Source organism: Malaclemys terrapin, chromosome 22 (genome assembly GCF_027887155.1).
Source record: "Malaclemys terrapin pileata isolate rMalTer1 chromosome 22, rMalTer1.hap1, whole genome shotgun sequence".
In the NCBI taxonomy this organism is placed as follows: Eukaryota; Metazoa; Chordata; order Testudines; family Emydidae; genus Malaclemys; species Malaclemys terrapin.
In genome coordinates, this window is record NC_071526.1 from 16,926,435 (window position 1) to 16,938,942 (window position 12,508).

Genomic DNA, 12,508 nt, shown 5'->3' on the forward strand with positions numbered 1-12,508 from the left:
AATATATTCTGTCCCAGACTAGAAATTAGTTGTTTTTATTTGCTTGGCTTTTTTCAGCTAAAATGTATAAAAAGGAAGAGGGGCTCTGCTTCACTTAATACTTTTGGAACTCACAAACGTAGTACTTTGAGAATAGATTTCTTTTAGTGTTAACATGAGTTAACACAGACTAAAATCTTATTTCGAGATTCAACTTAGCTAACATTACACCACTGCAGAAGCCAAGAGAAGTTTGAAAAGTCACCAGCTATTGCACTGTGGTCTCTGCCATTGGTGTGGAGTTTGCTGCTAAGTATTGTGTTGTTCCCGAGCTTGGAAACCAGCCCTCTCAAAATCTCAGCAATATGAAATGCTGTTTTTTCCTTCAGTCTTCTAAATAAGCTTGTACATAAAATAAAGTTTACATTTTTAAATGCTGTCTTTCAGTTGTACCTGAGTAAGCTGAAGTTTGTCTTGAAGACAGTTTTATAACCTACTTTCAGAGTAGTATGCCTCATTTAAAATTAGTTTAAACTTTTTCTGTTGGAAAATGAGACTGAAGCAAGCTCTGCTCCTGGTGTGTAGTGTGGACAGGTTTAGATAAGATTCTTTTTAATTTGTTAAACTTTTTTTAAAGAATACCTCACTTGGATAATAATCAGGACATGTGGGTGGGAGACTGACTGCTGCTTCAGCTAGACGGCTGCTTTTCTTAATACTTGTTCAGGGAGAAAACCCTTTTAGAATGAACTTTGACCCAATCTGTGGTGAATTTTGGCACCTTGAAGAGAAATTGAGCACCCTTTAGCTTATAGGATCAAAGATCACTGTGGGTTCATGCACTAGGCAAGAATGTGACTGATTAGTCAAGGGTGGATAAGACTGAGATTTAACTTTTACCACCAGATAGATAGATGTCCAGTGCCAAGCACTCCTAGTTCAGATTGAATTAAATGAGAGCCTCTCATCTGCTTGCCTGCAATTAGCCTGAATATTTAACCTCAAACTGTACAGATTATGAGACCTCCGCTAGCTCTGGGAAGCATGGCAAGAACTTTCTAACTCAAACTTGTGTTAGAACATCATAGGACTAAAATACTGGTAAGGGTGCAGTGCTCTCACTTTGAGAGGTAGAGAGAACCGAAGAACATTTTAGATTTAGAATTATTGTCATTGAAGGGTGTGTCTTTTGGGAGGTTATAACTGCAAGATCAAAGTTGCAGCAATATTGTATAGAGTTCTGAAAGCTGAGTGATGAGGTGCAGCTTGATGATCTGAATTACCCCTTGGGACTGACTGAATCGTTATGCATGTGTCAATCAATGGGAAGATGTGCATTCTGTAGCTGTAGTTCTTAGGGTGTTTGGTTTTTTATAAATAAAGCCTGTTGGCCACTGTTTAGCTATGTGGTGTGGAAGATTTTAAATGTAGCAAAGTTTAATGAGTTGGGGGAAGGGGCAGTTGACAGTAAAGAACAGCAGAAACCCCACTTTTGAACCAGTTCTGCTTTCTTTGTAAACCGTTGGATTCTGAACAAGCTCTGGAAGGAACCAGTTGGCCTGTCTCAGACATTCAGACAGGCCCAACTTATTTATTCTTACTGTAAGTACTACAGTTTAGTGTAGTGCCTGTGGCTGCATCCAAAGGGCATAAAAGGTTGTGATAGACAGGCAATCATGCTTCTTAGGCCTGGTCTACACTAGAAAAGTAGGTCAGCTTCACTGCACCACTCAGGGATGTGAAGAATCTACACCCCTGCGGGACGTAGTTAAGCTGACCTGTCGACAGCACTAGGTCGATTTGGAAGAATTCTTTCGCCAGCATAGGGAGTGTCCATACTTAAGTACTGCACCGGTGCTGCTGTAGCGTTTCAAGCGTAGACCAGCCCGCACAGTACGTATCTTGTTCCAGACAAATTTCAGAGCTTATTTACCTATATCAAAAGTCTTGCCCGTCACATGGGCAATGGCATCCTCCTGTTCACATCGTGTTTAACCACATTTCCCACCCCACCCCAAACTACCTTTGTGGATGTGCTGTAGGATTTTTCTTGCTCAATAGCAAGGCAGTAGCTCTACTTTCATTTTAAGAAAGCAGAGTTTGGAGGGCATTGTATCAATACTGTTTCAACTGCAAGGTTTTTTCCTTGTGCAATTTGAGGAAAGATCTTGTAATATCACAGATTTTCTTATACCTTGCTATTGACATTTTCATGATATTTCTATGTCTAGAGGCTGAAACTTCAATGTAAAATGTTTGCATTTGTTCATTTTGACTTATGATGTAATTTTTGTTTCTCTATTGTTAGACTTGTAATGTTCAAAATGGTATTTTATTAAATTTGGACTGGCTGTATGTCTATAGCAATACGAGGTACTCTTTCTAAACTGTTATGGGTGGGTTAGCAGCCCTATGTTGCGATAAGATGCTGGTCGTGTACAATTTGCAATGTATTTTTTTTAGCCTGCAGGGATATTTTGTGTTCATGTGTCCAAAAAAATAAAAAATTGGCATTCTTGTGCCAAATGTTCTGTTTTTTTCCTTGTTGGTGTCTAATAAAAATGCAATGTACAGAATCAGCAACAGTTATTGTTGCTTGTAAACAAACGTCTTTCTTAAATTATTTAAATTGTAAATTAAATCTTACATCACATGTAACTGAAACTGTGGAACTCATTGCCACAGGATATTGAGCCCACAAGATCAGGATTTAAACAAAGATTAGACGCTTGTACTGATACCTTCTTAAATATAATTGGGATGTTAAATAAACCTTCCTGCTTCAGGGCCTAAACCAACTATTAACTGACAAGATGTGGGAAGAAATGTCCCCTATAGGTAGGTTATTCCATAATTGTCCACGGTGGCATTTTTTACACTTGAAATATCTGGTATTGCCCATTGATGCAATCTGGACTAAATGGACCACTTGTCATATCCAGCATGGCAATTCCTGTATTATCCGGGCACAAATTAGAGTAAGTACAGGAGCTAATCAAAATTCTGAATAAGAAAGTGAGGGATTGTTTCCTTTTAATAATTGCATACTTCCGCAGCACAAGTAGGTGACAAGGGCAAAAACGGTTGTGCCCAGTGCAAAGGGAAAAACAATCACAACTATAAACAGAAATTCAATACACTTGACTGCTTAAAATAACTTGTATCTTGAATAACCTACCACCTCCTGCATCTCCAATTTCTTTCTGCATGTATTGAGTAAGAGGAGGAACTGTTCAGGGGGTTAAATTGAATAAGCCAGTTAGAGGCAAAAAAAACAAAGATGGGGGAAGCACTTGCTGATGGAGTTGCTTGCCTAGCAGGAGAAGGTGATGTCACTTAATGCCTAGCATGACTTCAGAGAGTCTGAAAGTGCTGATGGGGGTCAGGAGTGGTGCATGGGGGTCTAGCAGTTTCAGGCCCATACACTAGGGCTATGGCTATAGACAGCCTGTCAACTCAATTAGCTTCCTCCGCTCGTTGGGGGGATTATGTCAGCAGGAGAGGCTCTCCTGCCGCCATAGTGCTGTACACACCGGCGCTTAAATCAGCATAAGTTATGTCATTCAGGAGGTGGCTACTTCACACCCCTGAGCAATGTAACTTATGTTGACTTAGTTAAGCTGTAGTGTAGCCATAGCCTATCATCATGTTACTAAACTGGTCGTTGTGACGGTTGGAAATGCAGTGAGAGTAGACAGTGCATCCAAGGAAGCTCAGGCCTACATCTTCAAAGGTATTTAGGTACTTAACTCCCTGTGTTTTTGGCATCTAATTACCTTTGAGGTTCTGGACCTATGTCCCTGTTGCTGGTTCTGTTCCGCAATGGATTTGGTTATGGTCTGGCTTGAAGTTAGAATTTACAGCCCAGTTCTTGTCAAATGAGCAGCAGCAGGTTTGTGAGATGCAAGCATCACAAATGTGCAGAGAATTCTAGCAGGCCCCCTTCTGCATTCACTGGATCTGCTTGGCTACAATTGACAGAAATAGGAAGCAGAAAGGGTACCAGCGAACTCCAGTGACACAAACCAGACTTGACACCATGTCTAGTTAACGGAAACCTTCCTGCCAATGAGGCTGGTGTCATTGCTGCCCTTGGCTAAGGCAGCTCTGTCTGGCACGATTACTCTTCAGAGGAGATGAACCTCTGACAATGTTAATGTTAAGTCTGCTTGCTGTAGATGATTAAATCCTTTCAGACTGATCCATTCCTGGGGGCTGTGCATATTTCCATTGTTTCTTGCCCTTCTGTTTTACCACTTAACACTAATGCTCATGCCCCAGATTTACAGTACTTTGTGGACACCCCAAAATGAATGAAACATCAGCTGAGCATTTGACTCACTAGGGGTATAGCAACAGCCAAACAAAAATGACTTGAGTTGGTCAGTATTAACCCTCCTCATGGTTGGTATCCTAGTCTTATTTAGACTACAGATCCTCCACTGGGATGTTGGTGGGGTCTGAATAACTAGTCCAGGAGGTGCTGCTTCTCAACAAGGGGCTAATGGTGCAGGTCAGGAAAAGTGGATCTGCCAACTCTAGAATCCTCTCCTGCGGGGGGATTGAACATAGGTTCTAGGATTTAGCAGAGAGGGGGTCACCTGTCTGATACATATCACACTGTTTATATTATCAAATGGCATCCCATAACAGTGTAATTCACATTGATTAGCATGTACAATGTGTAGTTCAATTAAATAATCCGTTGCCAAAGCTTCTATTACAGCCTCTTAGGGGAACGTCAACAATAAATGGGGTTAGAATGATGCCACAGTCAATCTCCTTTGTTCTCTGAGGAGCTCTGGGCTTTCACGGTTGAAGCATAAGTGAAAGTGGGTCATTTGAATCCCGTGGTCATTATTAACCCCCTGCTTGAAGACTCCGGTGGTTTTGTGTGCATGTCTTCAGAAATATCAGGCAGGCTTTTTGTTTGGTAGTTATTTAAAAAGTACTAATGCTAAGCATGAAACCAATGCTGTTTAACTGAACTAACTCCATGAGAGTAAGATGTTAAGTTTCAGAACTACCTGAGTTATTGACGTTTGTGCCTCACCGACAACGATAAGAATTTGTCTCTGCCATTTGAGGATCTCAGCATGCTTTACGATTAATTAAACCTCACAATCCTCTGCCTTGGTAATCCTTGTAGCAAAGTATTAGGGTGTAGATTCCAGAGAGGGTGAAACTGAGGCACAAAGGTTATAGAGCCAAGACTGGAACCAAGGAGTCCTGCTGCCCAGTCCCCAGCTCTAACTCCCCTGGTTTGCAATGGCATTTTCTAGTAAATTAGCTTCTGCTCTTTAAAATGATAATCTGAGAACCGACTGTGAAAGAAAACTGGGATGTGAAGGTTACTTTTTAAGTCACACCTGGGTTAATCTATCATGCTTTCAGAGCGATGTGTAGCACAACAGGCCCTGATCTGGCTAATACTACTATGCATTGACTACAGCAATATAAATGTTATGTAACGGTAATAATGGTAAGGCCCTGGTCAGGCAATCTGATCCTTTGGTATTGAGGAGATAGACATGGTGGTCCAGCTGCATGGATCAGATTGCAAGATCGGAGCTCAGGATTGCTGTGGGGTCAGGAATGTAGGCTGCCTTCTAATGAAAGGGAGCTGTTCCTGGAGTATTTCACACAGATCATCCTTGTGAGATGGTCTTGTAAAGTTCACACTTTGCAGTCAAAGTGTTGCTCATTACTTCTGTCCTCTGCAAGCCCTTGCAGCAGGACAATGGGGAAAACAACTAGTTCCAAAAAAGAAAAGAAAAAAAAAATTCAGTGTCACCATCATCATCCTGGCGGGTCACATTCCCCCCAGAGTGCCTAAGTCAATAATGACAGAAGGATTTGGCCCAGAGTTTATAAATAACTGCTCTATGTGCACTTGCTGATACCACCATATAGAGCAGAGAGGGCAGGAAATGCCTGAGCATGAGGCAAGCGACAAATGCACCTGACCCCCGAGGCAGACTATTTAGACACTGCTGTTCTCAAACAACTGAACGCTACAGGCTTCAGTTTGCTCTCTGCCATCTTCAATCTCCAGGGGCCAAGGAGCATTCAGCATCCAGTTCTGCCTCAGAAATCCAAGGGCACTGTGACCTTGTCCCATGGATGTGGGGTGCTCCCATCAATGCTATCAGGAGTTACTGTTGTAAGCCCCTGCTATGCTGATGGTGACTGTAAGGTCTAAGGCCTTTTTCTGCAGCCCCATTAGGACAGCATGAGCCAAGAAGCAGAAAGTCACATCCTCACGTTCCATCTAAACTACATTCAAACAATGAAATAGCACACTGTAAAGAAGCTGCTCTTATCCTAATAGTACCCACCACCACCAGATAAACAGATCTAAAGGTGTTTAAAGAAAACTTTGTTTGACAGCATTCTGTCTGGCAAGGAATCACTTATCAACAGTTGTGGTTGTGAAATCTCTACTTCCTTATAGTTTTGCCTTACATAAGAACGGCCATACTGGGTCAGACCAAAGGTCCATCTAGCCCAGTATCCTGTCTGCCGACCGTGGCCAATGCCAGGTGCCCGGAGGGAATGAACAGAACAGGTGATCATCAAGTGAGCCATTCCCTGTCGCCCATTCCCAGCTTCTGGCCTTTATGGTCCTTACTTCTCTATTGTTTACCTGTCTGGTTGTTTGATTTCTGTCTGCATAACTAATTTTGCAAGATTTAAATCAACTAAGGTGGTGGAGTATTAGTGAGTAAAGAATTGTTTTGCAATATGTTAGGATTGGTCAAATAATTACTTTGTAATATTTTAGTAAAATAATTAGTTAAGGTATCACTAAGCAGGACTCATGTTTCACTATATAAACTGGGGTCCAAAAGGAAGTTAATTGGAACCAACTCCAGGACACAGCCCAAGATCAGAGCTGCCAGATCTCAATACCTGCCAACTATATCGTGCAGAAGCTGGAGTCCCTGGATGACCTGATCCTGACTGGCCACCAGGAAAAGTTTGTCTGCCTTATTGGGAGTGGTGAGCATTGTCTGCTTAGCGTGCGCAGTCTGTGTTGGTGATTGTTAATAAATAGAGTTTAAGGATATATGTGTAAGGCTCTTTCACTAGTAAAAGAGCCTGCAAACCCGCAGAAGGTTATGCCCTGAGCTCTAGGAATGGGGTAAAGGTGGGAGCTCTAGAGTGTGCAGGTAAACTGAACACTTTCACTGACTCCTACATTTCAGATCCCATTTTTCTTCCATGCCTTTGTAGCCCGGTGGATCTTTTCTTTGTAGCTATCCTTACACATTGCACATAACCACAAGGGGGTGCTTCTAACACAGCACTACCGAACGCCCCTGATGTCAAACAAACGAACCCATCCCACTGCAGGAGAATGCCTATTTATTTCAAACAACTATTTTACTGGCATTAAAACAGAATTGTGGAAACATCTCTATTGATCTTGGGTTCTATAAAACCTTTTTTTACCCAAATATAAGTTATGGGCCAAATTTAAATTGTCAGATTCAATTTGGGAAAAGGCATTTTTATACTTCAAAGGAATTGTTCAGCTTCATTGTTGTTGTGGCATTGGATATATTCTTGATTGCCGGTGTATGTGTAAATTGCATGAGTAGAGTTGGCACTATGTCAGCCCTGCCATGCTTACTCAATGTTCTCAACTTCCCTACCCTATTCCCTCCACTGCACAGCCAGCACCCCCTCCTCTAACCCCACATTGCACAGCCAGCACTCCCTCCCCTATTCCCCCCACTGCACCCCCAGCCCCATTGCACATCCAGCACTCCCTCCCCTATCCCCTCTGCACACCCAGCACCCCTTCCCCAGCCCCCCATTGCACAGCCAGCACCCCCTCCCCTAACCCCACACTGCACATCCAGCACTCCCTCCCCTATCCCCCCTGCACCCCCAGCACCCCTTCCCCAGCCCCCCATTGCACCCCCAGCATCCCCTGCCCCAGCCCCCCACTGCACAGCCAGCACCCCCTCCCCTAACCCCACACTGCACATCCAGCACTCCCTCCCCATTCCCCCCATTGCACCCCCAGCACCCCTTCCCCAGCCCCCCATTGCACCCCCAGCATCCCCTGCCCCAGCCCCCCACTGCACAGCCAGCACCCCCTCCCCTAACCCCACACTGCACATCCAGCACTCCCTCCCCATTCCCCCCACTGCACCCCCATTCCCCCATTGCACCCCCAGCACCCCTTCCCCAGCCCCCCATTGCACAGCCAGAACACCCCTACAGCAGCTGCTAGAAAAGCTGCCCAGCCTCGCTATGGATCCAAGATGGCGGTGCTGTGTATAGGCGCTATGGGCCCGCAGGGGGCTGCCGCGCCGCGCCGCGCCGCTAGGGGGCGCTGTCCCCTCCCCGCCGCCTTTGTTGGCGCTGGGGCCGGGCCGAGTCCCTCGCGGCGGCGCTGGTTGGCCGGACGCTCGCGCCTGCGCCCTGGGGCCCAGGCGGGGAGGAGGAGGCTGCCCAGAGGCTGCGGCGGCCGCAGCAGCAGCGGGAGGCGGAGGGAGCAGCGCCCGCCCCCCCCCCCCGCTCGCGGTTAGCCCAGCTCGGAGCCGTGCCCGCGTGGATGGGATGGAAGCAGGACCCTCGGGAGCAGGTACCGGAGCCGGCCCTGGGCCCTGGAGGGCGGGGGGTGCTGGGGGGCTGGGCGCTGGGGGCAGGGGAGCTGGGGCAATGGGGGAGCTGGGGTGGGGAGGTAAAGGGGCTGCAATGGGGGCAGGGGGGTGCTGGGGGGAGCGGGGGCAGGGGGGTGCAATGGGGTAGGGGAGCTGGTGCTGGGGGCAGGGGAGCTGGGGCGGGGGGTGCAATGGGGATGCTGGGGGCAGGGGAGCTAGTACAATGTGTGGGAGCTGTGATGGGGAGGAATTGGGGACGTGGTGCAGTGGGGGAAGAGGGATAGGGGTTGTGTAGTGGGGGCTGCAGTGCGGGAGGGGCTGCCCAAAAGGAGAGAGGGACATTGGTGCAATATGGGGAAGGGGTATGTGGAGTGCTGCCAAGGAAGACGGTGCAGTGGGGTTACAAAAGCAGAAGGGGAGTTTGTGCAATATGGGGTTATGGGGCTGCAGTGGAGAGAAGGAAGTGGGGGAGCTGTGCACGGAGGACAGGGAAGACTTTGTTTTATAGGGGAGGGGGCTGTACAGTGAGGGTGTGAAAAGAGATGTGGGGTTGGTGCCGTGTGTAGTTAGGGGTTGCAGTGGGGGAGAGGCTGTGCAAAAGGATGGAGGAGCGGTTGATGCAGTATGGGGTCCAAGGAGGCTGTGCAGTGGAAAGGCACTGGCTGCTGGTGCACTGGAGGTGTAGGGAGTCTTCTGTGTTGAGGGCTGTGTGATTTGGGAGTGGGGGGGTCCTGTGACGTTGGGGCCAGGAAGGCTGTGCATTGGCGTTTGTTCAGTGCTGTGTATTGTAAAATGGGGGCTCAGTGGTGGGAAGGGGGAGGACAGGGCTGCTATCTGGGGGTGTCAAGGAAGGATGGGGAATGGGAGGTGTTGTAAGGGAGGGGCCTTGGGGGGCTGAGCATTGTATAGGAGGGGGTGCGATGGGTTGTTGAGGGGGTAGCGGGCCTGGGGGTGGTGGAAAGGAGAAGACCCTTTAAATAAATGAGAATACCCAACAGCTGCAGGGAGAGGAAGCATGGAAAGAGGGAGATTTCTTGGACTGCCCCCTAGTGAAGAAGTGGGGTGGGTGCTGCATGGAGCAGAGAGGGCTTCTGGGGATGGGTTGGCAACTGAACCAGGGTTGTGCAAGGGGCTGGTTGCAGAGGAAGGGGAGTGCTGGGTAAGGGAGCCGCAAGCCCCGTCAGGATGGTGGTGGGAGGCAGCAAGAGGCTGACTGGGGGGAGGGAGCCTGGGGGGGACTGAGGCAGCTGCAAGGGGCAGGATAAGGGGCTGCTGAGTTGAGCAGCAGGTGCATGTCCCTGCAGAGCATGGTGTGTATAGATGAATCCTGCTGCTAAGGTCCTGGACTGCCAAAGACTCCTTTTATATCTCAAACCTCAGCAAATGGCTTATTTTTCCAGGCTAAGGAGGGGAGGAAGAATCCCCCATTTCTACCCATCCTCCTCCCCCACTAATGCATGCAGGAGAGGCTTAGGGTGAGAGGCAGCAGACGGTGCTCTGCCTTGGAGCAGGAGTGCTGGTGCTCTCTTGTTTGGACACAAGGGCCAGTTGCGGCCGTTTTCTTGTGACCGAATGAAGTGGTTTCTGTCTCTGTGCTTGGGCATGCGCAAAGTCTGGGCTTCCTTTGCACGCCTGACAGCTGGAGAGGGGAGGCAGCGACTGTTGCTAAAGAGATTCATTCTAGTGTCCTCAGCATTGCTTCTCCCCAGCACACCCAATTAAACAATGTGAGCGGCGAACAAGGATTCTGCTACTGTCCTTTCCTTGGTTGCTTGATTTTCAAACTGCCTGGCCCTCCCCTGCATAACTCCCCCAAACATCATTTAAATTGCTGCTTTCGTAGCAGCGGATCATTTAACTCTTGTTAATGTGGGTTCCATGGATGTCTTAATTTGATCTCAAATGCGTGACTTTAATTTCCTACAGAATATTACAGCCTAAAATAAAGGGTGGTGGGTGGAGAGAAGAAAATCAGTAGTGATGCTAGATCATCGGCTTCTATAGGCTCTTGAAACTAAGCTGATGAGTGTGGCGCTGGTTAAAATGGGATTGGCTTAATTCTGAAGTAAACTAATTTAACTTGCACGTATTGAAGCCTAAATTATAACGTGGGTGTTTCAGTGTTAGGGGAAATAGCTCATCTGTACATTGATAACTAGAAGATAATACTTAACACTGACTTTTATTAGCATTCTGACTAGTGTGACCTCATGATTAAAGCAGGTAGCTGGGAACCAGGACTCCTGGCTTCTGTTCCTTATTTTACCAATGCTATGTTGTGTGACCTTGGGTGAACACTTAATCTCTCTGTGCCTCTAATTTCTTATCTATAAAATAAGGATAATGACGCCTTCTTCCCTCACACAGTGAGGCTTAAATAGTTTTTAGTGCTTTGAGATCCTCAGATGGAAAAGTATGCGTCAGATTAGAATTGCATTATATTGTTCATCTTGGCATGCCTTGGACTCTACTGTATCAGGTTCAAGTTCTCTGACTTGGGGAAGTGTGTTTGTGGACTAGACTCCACAGTTAAAGACCCTGCCATGAATGGCTGGATCATGGGAATGCAGCACCGTACTGGTTCTGGTCAGTTACTCATCAGTTATGGCAGGAGGCTGCGGGAACTCGGCATAAATTACAGCATGCTGCTGCTCTATGGTGGTGGCCTTTATTTTTCCTTTCCACCACACACTCGTGAAAAACTTAATTGGCAGGTGTTGTTACTGCTGCTGCTATTGGAACAAAAAGGGTGTCTGAGAGTCAATGTGGTTCTCAGTGACCTCAGCCACTCTAGAAGCCAATAGGAATTAAGTCCACTCAGCACCGAACGAGGATCACACCCAACATGCATGAACTTGCTACAGTTTCCGCCAGTCCAGGAGCAGTGGGCTAGACCAGTGCACTGTTGGGTATGCGCTACTGGTCTAGGCTCTGGGCGCTGCCCAGGTAGAGTAGCTGTGACTGTGCATCACTGGCAGTGCCAAGCCCAGCAGCTGGGAAGCCAGTGATGGAAAAGGTCCATTTCTCCCCAGGCCCAGTGTGGGATACTAGTCCTCAGTGTCTAGTGTGAGAGTGCCTGTGTCTATCCCATAAATCTAACAGATCTGCTAAGAGGCTCTCTTGACTACCTCCCATTGTTTCTACTTGTAAAATCTGCTACTCTTCACTCATAGAATGGATCTGAAACCCATAACTGGGTTCTGTACGCAAAGTCCACCGTGTCCATTCCTGAAAATCTTCTGTAATGACATGGAGAAGAACTGTTTTGCTTTCCATTAATCCAGTTAGGCTCATCACGAGCGTTTGAGCAAACACCACAGCAAAGGAGATGGGGGAAAATATCTGTATTAAAATTATTTGTAATATAGTACATTGAACTTCAAGGTGCATGCGCAAAGTAAACAATTTCAGTGTAACCTGTATCAACAGAAAAAAATTCTCAACACCCCCTTCTCAGTTCATCTCCCTTTCACCCCACTCTCCCTCTTTGGCTATAGCCTAAGCATACAGATAAACCTTGCGTCAAATAATACCATAATCCTCATCTTTGATTCAATAGTACACTGTATGGAAAAAGGTAATGCAGACATGTGGAACATAAGAATGAGTGGAAAGACAGCAGAGAGGAACTTGGCAGCCCTTTCTGCTTTTAAATTGCATGCAGCTAAGAAAGGAAGTTTTGGGGAAGAAGGAAACTTAACACACATGCATGGTGGTTTTAAATACTAAACCCTGTGTTTGGCACCTTCTATATCCCTTACAAACTTCCTAAATACCGTTAAGGTTAACCGTTGGCTTTGTGTGTTAACCTCCACAAAAACCTGCAGCTGTTTCATTCTAAGGGATTTTTTTTATCTTCAGGAAACACAAATTCATGTCTGGGTATTTACTGTGTTTCTAGGACAGGATTA

At 46.6% G+C, this 12,508-nt stretch overlaps 1 protein-coding gene across 1 annotated transcript in view; it reads left to right on the plus strand.

The window, feature by feature from the left end:
- The first annotated feature begins 8,457 nt into the window (after positions 1-8,457).
- Positions 8,458-12,508, plus strand: part of LOC128827880 (protein argonaute-1) — a 46,047-nt gene continuing 41,996 nt past the window's right edge. Inside the window, exon 1 of the mRNA XM_054012079.1 lies at positions 8,458-8,578. Coding sequence (XP_053868054.1) covers positions 8,554-8,578 — 25 coding nt within the window. The 5' untranslated portion in view covers positions 8,458-8,553. The remainder of the gene's footprint in view (positions 8,579-12,508) is intronic.